General features: G+C 46.1%; 2 protein-coding genes across 8 annotated transcripts in view; one reads left to right on the forward strand and one right to left on the reverse strand.

The window, feature by feature from the left end:
• The window catches only part of camk2d2 (calcium/calmodulin-dependent protein kinase (CaM kinase) II delta 2), a 209,253-nt gene that overhangs the window by 110,542 nt on the left and 78,402 nt on the right, over window positions 1-20,309 (forward strand). The window lies entirely within an intron of this gene.
• The window catches only part of ank2a (ankyrin 2a, neuronal), an 82,447-nt gene that overhangs the window by 56,691 nt on the left and 5,447 nt on the right, over window positions 1-20,309 (reverse strand). For all 7 annotated transcript variants that reach the window (XM_068591830.1, XM_068591827.1, XM_068591829.1 and 4 more), the window contains exon 2: window positions 6,750-6,851. In XM_068591830.1, the coding sequence (XP_068447931.1) occupies window positions 6,750-6,851 (102 nt within the window). The remainder of the gene's footprint in view (window positions 1-6,749; window positions 6,852-20,309) is intronic.

Consider the following 20,309-nt stretch of genomic DNA (forward strand, 5'->3'; position numbering starts at 1 on the left):
TCAGGCTTTTTCCAGGAACCAAACGAGGCCTCAAGTGGCACACGTCTGAGGAGCCCGCCGTGGCGTAAAGCTGTGGAAGTCTCGGAAGGTGTGGAATACCACTGCGTTTAACAGATGGCACCGTGTAGTCACATCACATCAGGAACAATTTACATGCAGTGGGAACAACACAAGGATTGTGTGGGAAATATGCACCCGAAAAAGCAACATGTCGATAAATACTCCATGTTGAGAAAAGGGCCGTGATTTGCAGGAAAACAAGAGAAAAGATGCTTTTTCTAAAAATGCTTTGAAAAGAGTCACCGTCCAGCCACTTAAAATGATAAATGGACTTAACTTTTCCGGCCACCTTAAAGTTCTTTTCATAGAACATTTCATCCTTCGCACAGCAGAGGCTACCACGCAGGGCGCCACCTGCCCATCAGGTCCTGAATTAAACATTCACACCCAGACGGACCAGCCTGCGGTAGCCACTTGGGCAGACAGGTGTTTTTCCCAAGGAAGCATGGACAAGAGAGCAGTACTCTATAGGTAGGATCAGTCGAGAAAATGTGCAATAAAAGGCCTCTCCGATCCTTCAGGACCGACGCAGACGCATGCAGAAACACATTTTCTCTGAGACGGACACGTATGAACACACACACACACACAGAAGGAGGATTCACCTCATCCTCGTCTTCGTCCATCCCGCCGCTCTAAAATCTTCTATCTTAGTTCAGGTTTCCTGCTGTCTTTCCGTCTTCTTTTCTTTCGCGTCAGCTCACTTCCAAAGTCTTTCTTTGCTTCTTTTCCGATCACCTTTTAAAAATGGCGCTTTGAGCTGGATTTAGAAGTGATGGAGCTCCAACCATCCCTCTTCCTCCGTCCCCTATCACCTCACGCCCTCCTCCTCCCAACCCCACTCTCCTGGGTTTAGATCCAAGCTCCCGGGTCAGTCTGGCGTCGCCTCCCCCCCTAGCGGACTCTATCAGATGGGTTACAGAGACGGCGTGTGCCTCCTGGCTCTGAACGCTCTGCTGGCACTGATGTAGACGAGGAGCCGTTATGTTGCTTACACCTCTATCATTGCCTCCTTCCCTCCCGCGTGCACGTGCAACACGCATGCACGCACACAAATAAGTTAACACACACCCCCTTCCTCCCTCACCCCTCCCCCCTCCCCTCTGGCTCCCCCCCTACTCTCAGTTGCCAAATGCCAAACAGCCAAAAGGGGTGTCGTGTTTCTGCACAGTCACAGAGGCGATGTACAACACAACACACATACACACAGACACGGATCACATTTAGAAGCTGCTCAAAATGTCAACCTTTCAAAAAGAGTGGGCATTCTTCAGAGGCCAAAGTATGGTCAAGTGGGTCTTTGAAAGGGTAAGCAGGAGAGCGCCGTCACACATGCCTTAATGCAGAAAGTTGAAGACATAACATAAACAGCATGTTTTCTGGTAATTTAATAAAAATAAATAATAAATATTATTATGCTTAAATGTATTACATTTATTTTGTTACTCCTGTCTGTGTTGGTTACATTTCTCATTCAATTAATAACTTTAGTGCAAAATGAACAAGAAAGTTTTAAATGAAATCATAGAGCAAAAAAAAAAAAAAATACATATATATATATATATATATATATATATATATATATATATATATATATATATATATATATATTATACCGCAAGAAATGTATAAATATATATATATATATATATATTTATGTGTATACATTTCCTATATATACATATATATGTATATATATACATACATATATATATATATATATATATATATATATATATATATATATATATATATATTTGTACACAGATACAGACACAATTACAGCCAATTTGTATTATCAATCCATCCGTTTTCAGTTTGTTTTTCCAAAAATTAAGTGTATCATTAAGTCACAATTTACAATTGCTCTTGTAATTTATATGACAGCATAAAACAGAGGCAGAGACAGCAAATCCTCAAATTAGAATATCATTGTTATCCTCACATTTGAACTTCTTTAACCCGTAAATTGTTGACATATCTGCTTGAGAAAGGCGTGGTCGCACCGAGCTGGAGATGCTCTCTCCGTTCTCTCCCATGGAGAAACATTCATGGGGTTTGTGAGGTCACAATGCCAACGCTTCTAATGCCCTCGCTCCAGAGGATCGTAAATCAACGGGTGAGGGATGAAACTACCTCTCAACGTGAGACTAGAAGCTCTTTGCTGCAGGTTTGAACATTGCGAGAGAAAAAAGCTGCGTTTCAGCTTTCACTCCCGACATGCTGGACTCTCAAGCATGACATCTTATCCTCGAGCCTCAATCACGTCTCCGCCGTTACGCGCTCCAGGAAGAGACGAGCAAAACCAACAACGAGCTGGTCCAAATCTCCTACCCCGTTGAGCTGCAGGCGAAAGCTTCATTTAGCTAATGGACGTCCAGCCCGACGCCGCGGTGATCCCTGGCAGTTTGCGGCGCTTCCTGGCAGGAGGGACGCCGCTGAGCCCCATCCAACTCAGATTAACGTTCACGTCCCTTTGACCTATGACCTCAGTTATAATCACACGTGGTAATAAATGCTCACGTACATTTGGTGTTGTTTTATAGGCCACAATGTCAAAGGGGATGAATGTGGGGAGGGAGAGAATAATGTAAATGCGTGCAGATTAAAAGAGTAATATCACTCATCGAGGATTAGCATTTGAATAGATTAGAGGAGGAAGTCTTTCATTGTGAGGGCCATGGAAAACTAAACGGTATGGGATGAGAACTCGCACGCCACAATGGGACGTTTTGTGTGCTCACAAAGGCCCGGGGAAAAAAAGGCGGGAAGAAAAAGAGGCGGGGGAGGAAAAAAGGCGGGTACAAAAAAAGGCGGGAACAAAAAAAGGCGGGAACAAAAAAAGGCAGGAACAAAAAAAGGTGGGAAGAAAAAAAAGCGTGAACTTCAGCTATCTCTCAAGAAGGTGTTTTATTTATCTTAATACGCTCACTCTCAAGAAGAGTATCTCTTTCTCTGCTTCCCTTTCACTAACTTGGACGGCCCTTCGCCCTCGGCCCTCGGCCCTCGGCCCTCGGCCCTCGGCGCCAGGCTCCGGCCCTTGGCCTCGTCACCCCGCTGCTGCTGCTGCTCTGCAGGATCCGACTCTTCAGTTAGCATCGGACACATCGCAGCACTCAAGATTTCTGGGTGACATTACTTCTGCTGCTCTGCATTTTGGGGTGGGGGATATGTTTCATGATTAAACGTCAAACATCTCTCCTTTCCTAAGAGACCCCAATTTGCATAATTTACAGCCGAACCCTCTATAGACCCTTTTCATGCTGTTATACATATATATATATATATATATATATATATATATATATATATATATATATATATATTATATATGTCTGGCAATAGCTGTGTACCATTTTGCATTCATATAGCAACCAGTGTTTCCACCAGCTTTCATCCTTCCAAAGCTCCAACCTGGCCATTTTTTGGTGGAGTCCAGTAATTCCTACTCATTATTCTAAATGAAATGAGGAGCGTGTGCGTGTCTATGGAGTCCCATGACGGTACCGCTTTCCTTCAGGCTCCCACACCCCATGTGAGCTTATTGATGGATATGTTATATTTAGACACCAGCTATTCAAAAGCCACAGTAAACCTATATCCCATAAGGTAAAGCTCTTCCTGTCTGAGTATGTCAAGCTTGCATTGAGAACAACTCCTTCTACCCAAGAGCTCAGGTCTCTGATACATTTAACGTAGATAACTGAGTGAGTGAGAGGATCCCAGACCTCCTCCTCTACGGCCGCCTGTATGGCTGTTAAATCCATCAAGGAGACGAGTGAAAGCTAGAGGGAGCGCGTGTATTGATCTGGATCTGTATTGATGATTGATCTGGGCACTTCCATTATCTGAAAGGTTTATATCTCTACTATCAAAGACAGACCCAATTTTGACTGGTGAAGGAGAATATTTTAAATGTCATGGTGTAGGAGGGAGTACGTTTAATAGTGTCTAATACTGTGATGATCAAGACGACCAAAAAAACAATCCAGATGGAAACTAGTTAAAATGCCAGTTATTACAAATACTCTGGGGACCTCATTCAGATCAAGAACTAGCTTCGGATTTCGAATTGTATCTCCTCATATAAGTAAAAAGGAACCGATCAAAGAGAAAACAATCTGTGTTAATGTAGTTTCGGGGTCGAAAAATATCATCTGCATAGAAAATTTATTTGTGTTCCTTTTTTGCCCGCTGGACATCTGGACACCACTTCATACATGCACTACCAAACAGCTCAGATATCGCAAACTATTGATTCAATATCCTTTTATAATTGAGTGGTACCACTGCGGTGATACGTTGAAACAGCTGACTGACAAAACTCCAATTTGTACTCAGCAGACCTTCATTTAAAGTCACCGCAGATTAGTTGATTGTTACTTCCAGTTACGTCTTAGATTGATATCATTTCATGTCTGCCGGCGCTCCCGTCGGGCGCTCCGACTCCATCCTCTGCAACGCCGACAGAGCTATCACAGATAATGGCTCTGTAATTGCGTGAAGTGCTTTTCCACTGCCGTGATTTTTGATCCACTCGTTTTCCTTAAGAGAGATGTTGCTGCTAATCGCCGGTAACGTGAGACTTTTGACTCATCAACTGGGCGTCCTACGATCACTCTGGTGGTTGTGGGAATTGATATCTCCTTGAAATACCATTGAGGTTCAAATGGCATCAAATCAGGTGGGAGTGGGGCGGGGGGGCACCTGCCGCCATCGGCATGAACGCAACACAGACACACAAAAAGGGTTCGAACAAACTGTCAAACATGGCGGCATGAGGAATACAAGGACTGGTCTTGAAAGAAGCCGTGCACGGCCTGAGCTCGTGCATGTGTCGTAAGAAACACACAGTCGTTTACATTGGTGTGAAACAAGGGAACTTGTTTCGGGGAGTGTGTCTGCCTTTAATTTCGGAATTTAACGCCGATTAAGTGAGAGCCCAGTGACAAGTTAATCGAGGAAATTGAGCGACGGTTAAATGAGCCGAGTGGTATTTATCCCCCCCGTACATTTAAGTCTACTGTATCACAGTGTATTGGTCTCTCTCTCTCTCTCTCTGAAACACTCACACACACACACACAGACACACACACACACACACAGACGCACAAAGTGAGAGCATCACTGGGATAAATATAAAAATGTCACTCGCATTTTTGGCCACTTGAAAAGGGCTTGAATGTGATCATCTGACAGATACCATGAAGGGCAGGGCTCTCCTGTTGCAGGGAGGTAGTGTGTGTGTGTGTGTGTGTGTGTGTGTCTGTGTAGAATCACAGCCCTGAACATTCAGGCTTCCCTCTCGGTACACAAAACAAAACCCCTGGTGCCCATGACAACAAACGGGTGGGCAGTTGCACACTTCCTGTCTGACAACCAATTACAGCCCAGTGTATAAATGGTTGCTATTAAGCTGAGCATGATATCGGGCCAATGGCAATGAGACAAAACAAGAGGAGACTCACGTAGGCACTATCCCCGTGCTCCTTTAAGCTATACCTTGTGACTACCGTGTAAATCACAGTGACATGGACAGGGGGGCGGGGATCGAGGGGGAAAGTATTTTGCACCCTCTAAAATCCCCCACTCTTCCGAGGAATCTGGGTGAGGGAGGGGCAAGAGCAGCTGTCAGAGGCTAGTGGACTCTGAGAGAGGGTGTGGTGAGAGGAAAGAGGGGGTTGAGGGATTGTAGATGCACAGGGTTGCTATGATCTTGAGTGGGCGGCGGCCTGGCAGGTTTTTAGGGATGCCCTGACCGGGCTCGGTCGCATGACCGTGACACAGCAGAGCGAGGGTTTGGGTTCTGACTGGTTCTGACAGCTCGGCGGCGCCGGCTTTAGCTAGCTCCGTCCGGAAGGAAGGAACCATTTAGCTTCTCATTCAAAATGTATCGACAGCTTTTAGAGTCAAAGCAGAAGTGTTTCCCGTTGACTTTGAAATGGCTTTGTTTCCTTTTTTTGCCGCCATTTTCTACATTTTTGTACGTTACTAGCAATACAGTAAAAAAAGCTAACTTTAGTGAAATTCTTTATTTTCCCGCCGAATTATGGGAAAAAAACTTCAAGACTCGGACAAGTCCTTAACCTTTTGGAAACTGTGGTAAAATCTTCCCTCGCCAATTTTAAGTCCCAGCATGCCCCATTCAGACAATCTTTTGGCATAAAATACGTCATATTTTTCCATTTCTGAATCGAAGGACACAGTTTTTGGACTGAAACTCCTTCCTAACAGGCCAAGGTTTTGTTTTACTGTGATTTTTGTTGCAGATTCTGATTCTTTAGGTCCTAATTTTTCCTAAAGGGTGTCTTATTGACGCTCCAGGAGGCATTTTTGAGGAATCTGGCTCATATCATGCTGGATGTTCATAGTTACGATCAAAATATCTTTTAAAAGTGATTTTTTTTGCAGATATCCATTTTCCCCCAAGACTTTGCTGAACAAATACATACAATAAACACAAGTATTGGAACCATTTTGGGGTTCCTACGACGACTCAAACACAGGGAAAAGAAGGTTTGGAGACAAAATTGGTTCCACAGTTTTCAACGGGTGAAGTCAAAGGGGCTTAAGACTCAATCCTCCGTGACCTTTTGACCCGAGATTGTTCCCCAATGAGTTCTGTTGCACAATAGTGTGAGCGACGGTGGGGAAAAAAGGTACCAGAAGCGGCCTCAAAGTTCCCTTACCTGGTTACAGGTGCTGATGTCGACTCCATTCTTCAGGAAGTCGAGGACCTTGTCGATGTTTCCCGCTCTGGCGGCCCGCAGGAAGCTGGTGTTACTGTCAGACTGCAACACAGGCAACAGGGTGCGATGAGGAACAGGAACGCACAAGTTTTAATGCTTTAGTTTCATTTAGTTTGATGTATGAAGGTCACAGTGAGGTCAGACTGTAATCTTATATGAAAACTAACTTTTTTTTTAACTCAACACCGACACAAACTAAATAAAAAACATTACAATTTAGACAGACCGTGTCAAGATTTCCAATCCATGTATAGAAACACTTTAATTTCATTATTTGAAAGTGAATATTAATAGAAGATATTTAGTTTTGTTGTAAATGACATCGATATCTTCAGAGAGTGTTTTGGGATTTATGGAAGCAAGACTTCCTGCTTGTATCATAACTTTGTCTGAGTAAGCTATTCTAAATTTAACTGCCACACGTAGGCTGCACAAGCAGCTGCAAAACACACACACACACACACACACACACAAACAGTTTCGCTGCGTGTGTGTGTGTGTGTGCGTGTGTGTGTGTGTGTGTGTGTGCGTGTGTGTGTGTGCGTGCGTGTGTGTGTGTACCAACATAACTTTAAGTTTGAACTCAACGGCAGTTTAGTCACATCTGAGTGATACGAAAGAAAAACACACAATTATTAGAAATATCCTTAAAATATATTTAATATAAAAAATAAATGTTACGGTTGAAGTAAGGGTTAAAAAATGATGGATAGAAATTATAAAATGAAAGTAAACAAATTTCATTCAATACTATAAGACTGCTGAAACACTAAGGGTTATAAATTAAATAGGTTTGTTATCATATGAAGTGGGAATGATTTTTTTTAGATTTAGCAATTATTTGTCAAAAATATGTCATAAAAAATGCACACCAAATTTGAATTACTATCAAATAAAGAAAGAAAACATATTATATATAATATGACATATTATTATTCTGTTGCTTGATCAATACCAACTAATAATGAACAATTACAAAGATGATACTGGACTAAAGTGTATGGATCGATATTGTGCTGCACACCGTGACTCTGCTGTTGCAACTCTGCTGTTGCAACGCATCGCTCGCTGTCTGGATTTAAAAGAGCTTGAAAAGGTTTTAATCACTTTTTAGTGGCGTTAAGACGCCGACGTGTCACTCAATCACGATGGGTGTTAACTGCTGACAGGCAGCACAATCAAACTCCTCATCACATGTCTGGGCTGAAGCCCCGCCCCTTTGCCAGGATCGAGGGTCAAACACACGCACACACACACACACACACACACACACACACACACACACACACACACACACACACACACACACCAGCAGCAGCAGCAGAGGGATTAATACTACATGCTTCCTTAACCTTTTGGAAACCAAGCACGAAAATCCCCCCGCGCCAATTTTAAGTCCCAGCATGCCCCATTCAGACAATCTTTTGGCATAAAATAAGTAATATTTCTCCATTTTCCAACCAACCGACATAGTTTTTTGACTGAAACTCCTTCCTAACGGGCCAAGGTTTTGTTTTATAGTATTTTTTATTGCAGATTCTGATTGTTTAGGTCCTAATCTTTACAAAAAGGTGTCTTATTGACCGCTCTACGAGGCATTTCTGGGGAATCTGGCTCATATCATGCTGGATATTAAAAGTGCTTTTTTTTTTGCAGATATACATTTTGTCCCCAAGACTTTGCTGAACAAATACAAACAATAAACACAAGTATTGGATTCAATTTGGCGTTTCTACAATGACTTAAACACAGAGGATTAGAGGTCTAGAAACGGGTTAAACACCCCCCGCCCAATGTCACTGAAGACTCACCACCTCTTACCAGCGAATCATCATCACCATCATCACCATCATCGCCCTCGTCAGTGCGGCGCTTTAGATCGATGTTGCTCTCAGCGGTCCTTAAAGTTTTATCCGATCCACAGGCCTGACATGTCGCCGCGTTGCCCATTGTTACCATCCGAATCGGCCGACAACTCCCCAGCGATACCTTAAAAACCTGCGGCCTTCCCTCGGCTCCTCGCCTCCCGGTGTCTTACGGTCCAGTCCTCTTAGTTTCTCCCTCTGCGTCCTCGAGGAGAAAAAGCCTTCCCGGCCCACTTCCCCCTGACGGACGGCCGCATCAATCAATCTCACAACCCATTACGCTTCTCCGTGCGTTCCCCTACGACCGCTCCTCTTTAACCCTCTGCCATGCGGCAGAAGAGACTCCTCAGTCTTGGATTCCTCGATTAAGGCCTCCGACTATTTTTACCTTCCCAAGACCCCTCGCTCCGGCAGTGGAGACCGCAACCCCTCTGCTACCCAGGGTTGTGGCGCACGACAGCTGGGTTGGAGCCGGGGCTGGAGGCCGCATGGTGTGTGTGTGTGTGTGTGTGTGTGTGTGTGTGTGTGGTTGCTCTCCAGGAACGCCGAAGGGTCAGCTCGAAACACACAGCACCCCGATCACCTTACACGGCACCTCTGAAAACATTGTTCGTCATTCGGAGAATGTCAAACAATTGTCTGCTGTGCAAACGTGCAGAAACCGGTCTGATTTTGTAAGACATTATAATCCCAATATAATCCCAATCATCACATATTTATAGTCTCACAGACAAAACATATTTGTCACAGACAAATATGTTTTTTTGTAAATCCGTATTTTTGCTATTTCGTCACTTTCATGTCTGCTTTCTGCGTCTCGTTGGTCGCTCCTACCAAGATAACGCACACAGACACACACATACACACACACACTCGCATGAGAGTGGGTTGATTGAGAAACAGCTGTAATCTCTGTATCTGTAGAGGATTTGACCGGCCACTGGATTATAAACTATGCAGTGTCCGACTCAGTATCCTAAATATCTCATCGGCAACTGCGATTTAATTCATGGCCTGCATGATGACATTCAAGCACACACACACAGACACACACAGACACACACACACACACACACAGTGTTAATTGGATTGGGGGCAAGTGGTTTTGTTGAACGCAGGGTCGCAGTGCATGGCAGCGTCTTTCACTGAAACTTAAGACACTTGATCTCTCCAGAGGTCGCCTCCTCTCTAAAGACTTTTACCAACGACTCGCAAAGGTTTTTGAGAAGATTAGACATCGCGTTCACCGGCGATCATCGCTTCCCTGATCGGTCGGCGGGGCGTCAGTCCAAATTGTACGTCGGATCGCTTCACGCGACGCTCCGTTAAAGAGTCAAAACAACGTTAAGAGTGAAAGTTTGCCCCCAAAAATCAGTTTTCAACCATGACTTTGAGCATCAAACTGCACCCGGCGAGGTCTAGTGATTGAGTAACAGGCTTGTGATTTCTCCACCGTGTCCCCTGCTTTTCTTTTCTCCATGACCTTGTGTTTTATACCTAACATCCTCTCAAACATATTCCCCCCAAAAGGTCGCTCCACGTGACCTCCCTCTGAGTTTCAGCCTTTTCTCACATCTGTCGTCCTCTCCATCATCGTCCATCATCGTCCATCTCCCTCACACTGAACGTTAAACCATCGGGGGAGGACAGCACACATGGACGGTCGACCACATCTGTGCAACCCCCACGACCCCACGACTCCCCCCCCCCTCCCACACACAATGCCTGACCATCAACGCTATAATCTTAAAACCCACAAGGCCAGTTGCGGTTTAAATCAAAAATGGCGTTTTTTTTTTTTTTTTTACCTGGCGCCTTCGCTCGGCTTTCTCTCGGTGCCGTCTCCTCCTCTCCCGGGCTTTCTGCAGCGCTCTGTACTCGGGGTTGGCCTCGAGCTCGCGGGCTTTCTTCAGGTGGGCCGCGGCGTGGGCCATGACGTCACCGCTCTACCTCTTTCTCCCTCTCAAAAAAAAACACTCGCACGTCGTAAACGAACACGAAGATCCACGCGTACGCGCACAGATAAACTGTGTTGTTACCGTATGGATTGAAAAAAGCAATAGAAACTTGCTCGGTTACATAAAAAAAAATCACTTTTGATACCGCTGTTCTTATTGGTTCAGAGGAATCGTCCTCCTCGGTTGAGAAAAAAAAGGAGAAAAATCCCCAAGATCAAGAATTGGCTCCGAAAATGATCCCGTTCAGTCCCTCCACTTTAATTCCTTCGATTTCCATGTTCTTACGCACACACAAAATTAAAAATAAAAAGGTCAGAGGTAAATTCCTGCTCATTGAAAGTCAACCCGTCACACGTACGCAAAATATGAGAAGATGACTGAAAAGAGTTGCTGAATGATGAGAGTCAGCCCCATCAGCTTACTCCCTACATGTCCCCACACACGCACACACGCACACACACACACACACACACACACACACGCTGGGAATGACCCAGTCCAGATGTAAATGAAAACCCTACTCCATATGAACAGATGTGGCTTCAAATTGTGTCGTGTGTGTGTGTGTGTGACCAGCATGTGTGTATGTGTATGTGAGCTAGTGTCACAGGAAAGTGTTTTGTGTGTGTGTGTGTGTATGTGTGTGCGTGTGCGTGTGTGTGTGTCAGGGGTTTAGGGAGGCTGCATGCCAAAAAGCCAGCTGACAGCCACAGCTACTCTGCCGCTGTAGAAAAGCACTCTGTCCTGAGGGAGAGGAGGGACACATGAGGAGAGGGGATGGTTAAAGGGTGAGGAAGGGGAGGGGGAGGTGAGGTAGGGGGGGAGAAAACATTGCAAAAATGAGGTGAGTGTTGCTGTAAAGCGGTTGTTGCACACTGCGTCCTCCAGTGTCGGTGGTATCAGAAATACCAAGCGAAGGGAAGTGTTGGTGTTTGGAATTCGCTGTACGTATGTGTCTCTGGTAGCAGCAGCGACCTGTCAATCACAGTAAGCCCGCCCTAAAGCATACCCCGCTTTATGCATCATGTACTAAATGAACATCACGATGTATGAAGGAAGACTTCAAACTAGAGATTGAGACATAAACTCATGTTTAGATATTTACCGAGGGAATAAATCAAGAGACGAGTAGAGTCGTTTCCTCATAGACTTCTATACAATCTGACGTCTATTTGGAACCGGAGGAGTCGCCCCCTGCTGGCCAGGAGGGAGAATGCAAGTTTTAGGCTAAGAGGGCTATAAAGAAAAAAAGGTATCCAGAGGCTTCAAACCACATGTTCAACTCCCATCAGCAGAGTTTTGTTCTGAATCCCGTATATTTGCACCTTTAAAGCAACTTCCTCCGCAGCTGGTTTCTTCCTCGTCTTCTGCTGGTTCAAGGCAACATTTTTGTGGATTTTCTTTTGAGAATTTGTGCACTTACAAGGTACACAAAAACAAGGAGGGTGGGCGTTGGAGGAGGAGGATCTAAAAGTTGATTCAACCCATCAGAGAATAAAGGAGAGCATCTACAAAAGAGTGCGGGGAGGAAGAGAGACGGAGGGAAGTCGGGTACAGGCTGTCCTTCTGCGAGCAAGCGGAGAACACAGGACGCACCACTCGCTCCACGTGAGTCACAACCACCCCCCCTCCCCTCCTGTGTGTGTGTCTGTGTGTGTGTGTGTGTGTGTGTGTGTGTGTGTCCACCACCAGCAGACGGGTGTCAAGGTCTCCCCTCTGTCTGTGACGCTAATGTCAGGAGTTTGAAATTTCAGCACCAGGGACAGGGGCACGATCTCACGCCTCTATTTCTGTTCACACATATTTTTTGCGTTTTTTTTCACGCGCTCTGTCAACAACAACAACAACAACAACAACAACAACAACAACAACAACAGTCTGCGAGCAGCCGAAGGGACAGATCTGCTGAATCACTCCACATGGAGGACGCGGCCTGACGGCTCTCTGGGACGCACCACAGCCACCACGAAGCAGTTAGAAGTGTTTCCTGTGGCTGCGCTCTAGCACCCCCTGCTGGTGGGATGAGGAACAACGCAAAGGAGCTCTGATTTAACTGAGTGGAAGGAATAAATGATAATAGAACGGTATTTTTTTGGTGATGACTGTTCAAAAAAGAAAGAAAGAAAAAGAGAAGGGACTACTTCCTGCTTCTGTTTTCTTCAGGTCATTATTCTGTGATGCTAACGGTCACGACGACGACAATCTTCAGATGTACATATTTATTTTACAGAATTGTAAATCAATGAAAAAAAGAATTATGAATATTGAATCAAGATTTAATTAACTGCGTACATGCATTTACATAAATATAATTAGTCTAACAATTCCCCTCTTCTTCCTCTTTTTTTCTTCCTCTTTTAGAAGTAGGACCAGCTCACATTGTTCCAGCCCAACAGCGCAGTCTAAATAGTCTAAAAATTGTCCACCGGTCCATGGATTATCTTTACTGCAAACGTCACGACGCTCGCAAATCTACTCCTCGAAAAGTGCCACTGCTCTGAACTGAACGATAGAGTTTCAGCTATACCAGACACAATCTATACGCTTATTGATCCGCATGCTAGTTGAGCCTGAAACAGTGTTCTTCCAGTAATGTTGTTATTGCTGTGTGTGTGTGTGTGTTTTTGTGTGTACACATTATGGCTTTATTAATACTATTCTACTAACTTTTCAGTGTATGAATGCATCAGCAGCGGCTGATCAATGACCTGCATTGACCCCTCCCATCACTCAAGCAAGATAATGAAGATTAAGAGAATGCATTATTCCAAATGAGTGTGTATGTATGTGTGTGTGTGTGTGCGTGTATCCATTTAGGAGTCTGATTACATTGAGAGGGCGCTCCTCAGAGAGCTGATCTGGGCTCTTCTTTCTATTGTTTTAGTGGACCTCGTCACGGGGGAGGGGCTAATGGTCTGCTTCTCATTGTTATAGATCCAAAAGGCTTTTATACGGTCCCATTAGGACTCTGTGAGACCCCGCCCACAATCACGCGCTTCAGCCTCAGAGTGGAGGTTTGATGTGTGTGTACCCCGCTGCCATGTTTATCACAATGTTCTCGTTCACTCGGCGTCTTTTTCGCGTCTGAACACATGGAGCGAGTCTTCTGTGTTCAGCGTTTGCTCTCAACTCTCCGGCGTGACAGTGATGGACTGGCTGTTTGTCTTCATGGACCGCTTCATTGTTGCACGCCACACCCATCGTGAACTTAAATGAACCAACGGCTGCCCGCGTGGGAGGAACGCATTAATCGATTCGAACACAATTCGCTGAAATGGAAACGACAAAATATTTCACTTAATGAGCTAAAATATACAAAACTACTTGTGTGGTTCTCTCTAACTCAGAGGGAAATGAACAAATAGAGCTTTTGGGGGGAAATAGAAGTGACCTCTCGTCCGCATTTACACTTATTACACGGGTATTTACACAGCTTTTTTTAAAAGAAATGTTCCCACCCTCCTGGGCTCTGGTAGATAATCACCACGCATCTCATTATAAAGGGGAAAAATGTAAATGTAGCCGTGCGCGCTGAATATTTGGATGGAATAATATCACAGATCCGTTGGATATTTAAAATAAAGACGGATTATTATGTTACTGCTGATGAAGATTTGGGTTTAGAAAAATAAAGAAATATGCTGCAATATTTACGTATTTTCACAGTTTTACCAACTAGGAGCCTGTGGCGATGTTTAGGGACCAAAAAAAACAAACATTTTTAAACGGCCAACGTGTTCACCACGTGACAAAATAAGATGGCCGAGCCGCTGCTCTAACTCGTCTCTGAGAGGCCGCCGCCTTGTTTGTTTTCGGCTGGTATTTCATGGCTGCTGCTGCTGCTGTTGTTGTTGTTTATGATTTGTCCACCTGCTAATGGAGCCGTCGCGCTGACTCGTGGAGTTCTGCCAGTGATGAGTATCTGGCAGCATGTAATGCATCGGGGGAGTTAATGTAGGGAGGGTCTGACTTCTGGAAGCGCATGCATTTTTTATGACCACAATTTTTCCAACCCGACTCCGAGAGACGCTGGTTTGCATCAGCGCTTACACACCTGTCTGTTTTGAGTGACGCATTCGGCTTCTGGTAACCTGGTAAGTGAGTGCGTGAGCGGGAAGTGAAAGGTCTTCCTGGGAGTAATACGTCCGAAGGCCTGAATCCAGAGTGCCTTCCCAGGGAAGCGTGGGAGGGAGGGCGGGAAGTCCGACGCCAAAGAGACCCCCAGATACCTGAGCGGGTTCATCCGAAGGCCACGAAGACGCCGGCCAAGAAAACGCCGGCACGGGACGTCTCAGGTCCCGAATAGTTGAGTTCAAACTGAAGCGTGACCGAGACGTCGAGGCCTGAAGGAACAGTCCTACGTTACAAACACCACCGTCCAAAAGTTTGGGATCACTTAGAAATGTCTTTGTTTTTCAAAGAAAAGCACTGATTTGAAATGGAGATAACATGAAATGAATCAGAAATACACTCTGCACATTGTTAATGTGGTGAAAGACTATTCTAGGTGGAGACGTCTGGTTCTTAATGAAATGTCTACATCGTGTATAGAGGCCCGTTTCCAGCAGCTATCAGTGTCCTGATGGTACATTGTGTTTGATCATCGCCTTAGAAGACTAGGATAGAAAACCCTTGAAAACCTTGTGATGATGTCACACAGCTGAAAACAGCTCTGCTGGTGAGAGAAGCTATAAAAGCTGGTTGAGTATCTGGAGCATCACATTTGTGGGTTTCATTAAACTCTCAAAATGTCCAGAAAAAGAGAACCTTCATGTGAAACTCTCCAGTCTGTTCTCGTTCTTATGAATGAAGGATATTCCGTGTGAGAACTTGCGAAGAAACTGAAAATTTGTCTGAGTGACCCCAAACTTTTTAGTGGTAGTGTACTCGCGGGTGTGTTTTGGAGCTCAGGGGGAAGCGAGGCCGATGGTTTCTTCCCGAGCTTTAAGCTCCGCGCTGAACACACACCGCCACCGAGAGCGTCGTAGATCTTCTGACAGCGGGATCCTGGAAGAAGTTGTCATGTTTTCAGCCTCGTCCACAGTCAGTAAATAAAACATGTCTTCATAACGACCGACTGCACATCCAAAAATGGGAAGGAACACTTGTTGTATTTATGTACGCGCAAGACAAAAAACAGGAGGTCTTCGGCGCCCAGAACACACACACACACACACACACACACACACACACACACTCTGCTCATCCTTTCCCTTCAGGATATTGATTCTAAACTGCAGCTGAACCCTTTGCATCACGTGACTGTAACGCAACCTCATGTTCTTATGTTAGAAATCTGACACACAGAGGTAGTTTCCAGATGAAGCAGAGGCGAGTTTGTTTGCAACAAACCTGCAGGCTTCATAAATTCATTGACAGGCAATCAATAGGCCGAATGCTCTCATGTGTTTGTTTGTTTCAAACCAATTGCTTTCTGCACTTGACATATCGACAGAGTGTAAATATCGCTTCACGTCGATAGTGGCGGTGCGTAAAATGTCATCGGCCTTGCTTGCAGAGAGCGAAAAACAAAGCGCTGAGCGGGGACGGCGAGGCGGGAGGGCGTGTGGGGGGGAGGGGGTCGGCTTAAATGCCAAGTCACATTGCGTCTTTTACTGCCGGAGAAAGGCCAGAACCGTAAAGTACACGCAGACGCGGCCTCCTGGTGCTCGCCAAAACCAGATCACCCGCGCAGACAAATCGAATGAAAGCAGGCGGTTGGGAATCCAATACGAACCCCACCCAACGACGTCGGGAGGGAGGGAGAGGGGGGTGAAAAGAAAAGAAGAAGAGATGCACTGATGGGTCGTTCTGTCTAACCTTGATGCAGTCACACGATACCGCTCAGAGAGCAAGACGACTGGAGGGAGTCGACATGGCCACGCCCCTGTCCGGGCAGACGGCGGCGCCCCATTAACTGATTGCTTTTCTTTTGGCTGCATTAGACCGCGGCCTTCAACACCCCTCCCCCTCTTCCTCAAAGCATGGGTAAGGATCTAGAAGTGCAGGTAAAAAAAAAAAAAAGCGCCAATAACGTCCGCAAATTCGTTGCACTTTTTCTTCTTTTTTTGCAGGTTTTATGAAGGGAATCCACGGCTCCTTTGTGATGCAGGAGTGTCGGCGTGATACACCCGCCGCCTTTGCGAACGGCTGTCGTGCTATTTATGTTTTCTCCCCCCTATCCCTCTTTGCAGTGAAGCCCAGGTCCCTCTGGAACATGTGACGTCAGATTGTTTCTGTCAATGAGAGGAGATGGAGAGAGGCCGTTGGAAAACGAACTGACGCTTCCAGTCGGGCTGCCGTCCCCCTGCAGATGCTCTCCATGCTAAGTGGCAGCGATACCCCGGTATCAGTGTGTGTGTTACAGACTTCAGGAGGAAGTGGGAAGCCTCTTTGTTTACTGCAGGGTCCCGGTAGAGGAAGGCCCGGGAGTTGAGCTCCCAGCAGCACACCAAAAGCAGCCTTAAAAATTGGTACCCGGCTCGTTAAGGGACCTCGGGTCCACATCACGGGGAGCCACAGCCGCCATCAGCAAAGGAAACCCAGTTTCACCCGCTCCGACCCGTCGGGCACAGATCTGACATGAACTGTGGCTATTTGGATCGTGGTCCATGCGTATACTACTCATTATATGAATAGTTTCTGTCACATTCATGCTACGTTGCTTATTCTGGTCACATGACATCTATTTATTTTGTCCATCATGGGAGAGGAAGCCTCCCTCAGGTTTCTTCCATTTTTACCCTGTAAAAAGGTTTTTCTATCTTGATTTGGGGAGTTTTTCCTGCTCCGATGTGAGGTCCCGGCACAGAGATGTCATGTGTACAGATTGTAAAGACCTCCCAGGCAAATCTTTTATTTGTGATTTTGGGCTGTACAAAACAAATTGAATGGAATTGAATTGAATGCGTTTCCAGTCCGGTGGCCGTTGCTCATCCAGCGTCAGATGACAGCGGCCGTTGAGGCGGAAACGGATTTCGTCTCCGAGTCGACTCGGCGATGAATAATGAAGAGCGTGACCTAAAATTCGCAGCGGCGCGCGGCCGTACCGAGAACGCTGAGTGATGCTGTCGAACGCAATGAGAGAAAAGAGAGAGAGAGAGAATGAGAGAGAGAGAAAGAGGATAACTCGGCAGTAAATTAGTCAGAGAGACCGACGTAGAGTCACACTGGGAGCGACTGAGAGAGAGAGACTGATCCAGTATTAACATGTAATTTAGCAGTCAAACTTTTTTATTCCGGTTCGGGGCAGATGACACGATGACACGACAAAAGTAACACAAATCCCCAGATTTACATCTAATAAGAGTAATGGCATGAAACATTAAGCTGGTTTTACAAAGCAAACTGCGCTCTTCTAATTCTCCGACGCAGGAGTTTTAAAATTGCATGTGTCAGAAAAGAGGAAGACATAAAACAGTCTGCAGTTATTTTCCTGTGTGGAAAACACTGCTACTCAACTCAGACATGGTGAGGGAGAGAGGAGAGGAGAGGAGAGAGGATGCAGGAGAGAGGCGAGAGAAGGGAGGAGAGGATGGGGGAGAAGAGAGGAGAGAGGGGGAGGAGACCGGAGAGAGGAGAGGAAGGAGAGGGGGAGGAGAGAGAGGAGACAAAAGAGGGGGAGGAGAGGTGAGGAGAGAGGAGAAGAAGGAGAGGGGCAAGGAGTGAGGAGAGCAGAGAGAGGACAGATAGGAGAGGAGAGAGGGGGTGAAAGAGAGGAGAGAGAAGAGGAGGAGAGGAGAGAGGAAGAGGAAGGTTAAGGAGCTGACGAGAGCTGGAAAGCATATTCACGTGAAGATGTGTGAGCTGCGCTTATGAGAAGTCTATTGATCACCCGCCACGCCCTCCTCCCTTCCTCCCTCTCTGTCTCTCTCTCGCGCTCTGACGGGAAACACAGTTACGAGGCCGTAATGAATAATTAACGTCTAAATGCCTCCCACTGCCCTCCGAGTCCAAAACAGCAGCTGCCCTCTGTATATCGAGAGCGTGACTGGCAAAAGGACGCATCTCAAGACAAAATCCTCCTACGTGCTTCCTTTCCTGAGGACGCGATTCAATAATCCAGCTTGTGTTCATTACGCCCTGCAAGCTGCGGGCCTGTTACAGCCGTCAGCTCCGTGAGTTACGTCCTCTCGCTCTCTGTGATGAACGGGGCTTTCACCTTAACGAGGAAGAAAAGGGCCGATGGCGGCCGCCGGTGACGAACTCCATGACTCATCGAGCGATGCAATCTCTGCCCTTCAAACATCCGTCGGGGGGCAATAGGCCAGTGGGGGGGGAGAGATGGTGTCAGATGTATCTGGGCCGCCCCGACCAGTCATGAGGTGCATCGTCCACGGGCCAGGAAGGACAGTGCAGGACACAGTGCCAGGGACGCCGTTTGTACCCAAATATAGACGCGCTGATGGTCCATATAGATTTTGGATCGGCGACAGGAATACCGATGCCTCTCTCAAGCGCCCTATCACCATTACACCGGGTGGAAAGGCCATAGATGACATCACACACGAGCTGTTGCGAGTGGGTTGCATCAGAGGCAGTCGACAAGAGTAACCCTAACCTTTGGTATTTGGAGGCCGAGGGTATCGCGCCAAATATGGTCACTCGCTGGAGGTGGATTTAACCAAGTGGGATGTTTCCGTGTCAAATCCATCAGGTGTAGGGGGCATGGAAACGATCAGTTGGTAAATGTATTTGTTTTTCGGTAATCAAATACTTCCTGCGAGCAGAAATGCCAAAAATCTGCTGGTTCCTGCTACGCAAATGTGAAGGCTTGCTGCTTCTCTCGCCGCGACATCATTGTAAATCAATTGTTAATTGAACAAAACAAGACATTTGAGGAGCAACTGATAGACAAACAATTGAGGAAATAATCGTCAAATGATTTGATAATGGAAAACAATACACTGATCTGTATCTTGAGCTTCTATCTGTATCTTTTCAACCTGTTTTCTCCGCTGAATGAGTTTGACATCCTGGATATATGACATCATATTTATGCAGCAACTGCAGTTAGTGACAGTGTGAACTCTGGATTGCTCGTCATTGGGTTCGGCAGTCTCGGCGAGACGAAACATGTCGGCGCCAAATTTCACAGGGAACAAGGATTCATTCTTCACGGCATTTGGTAACCATCGGTTTAAAGTACTGGAGTGGTTGACTTGCGGCCTTTCGCGGGTCCATTTGTGTCAGCACTTCTGACCAGACGAGTGCTCTAACAGCTCGAGTAAATACAGCTCTGTCACGGTGTGTGTGCGGTCGGGTTTGGGCGTTTGCACACGTATACACCCCGAACAACTGCACCCGAGGAGGCCCCGACTGGTCAAACGCTCCTTTTGGACATCATGCATTGGAATATGAGTGTGTGTGTGTGTGTGTGTGTGTGTGTGTGTTCAGAGGTAATGTAATGAAGGCCATGGCTCCATTAGGACTCCCTTCCTGCAAAATCCCATCAAACCACTCCCAGTGGACAAAGACAGATGGACAGATAGGCGAGCGGATGCGGAGAGGCCGGAGAGACGCAGACGGAGAAGCACAAAAGAAAGAGGGATGAAAACGACAACGCTGCAGTGAAATCTGACCTCCTGGCATATTGGGATCTTAGAGTAGTGGCGGGGTATGGGGGGGGGGATGAAGGGAGGGAGGTATTTTGGAGGGAAAGGAGAGATGAACAGGAG

Source organism: Clinocottus analis, unplaced genomic scaffold (assembly GCF_023055335.1).
Source record: "Clinocottus analis isolate CAN_PGR_092001 unplaced genomic scaffold, fCliAna1.0.p SCAF_26, whole genome shotgun sequence".
Classification (NCBI taxonomy): domain Eukaryota; kingdom Metazoa; phylum Chordata; class Actinopteri; order Perciformes; family Cottidae; genus Clinocottus; species Clinocottus analis.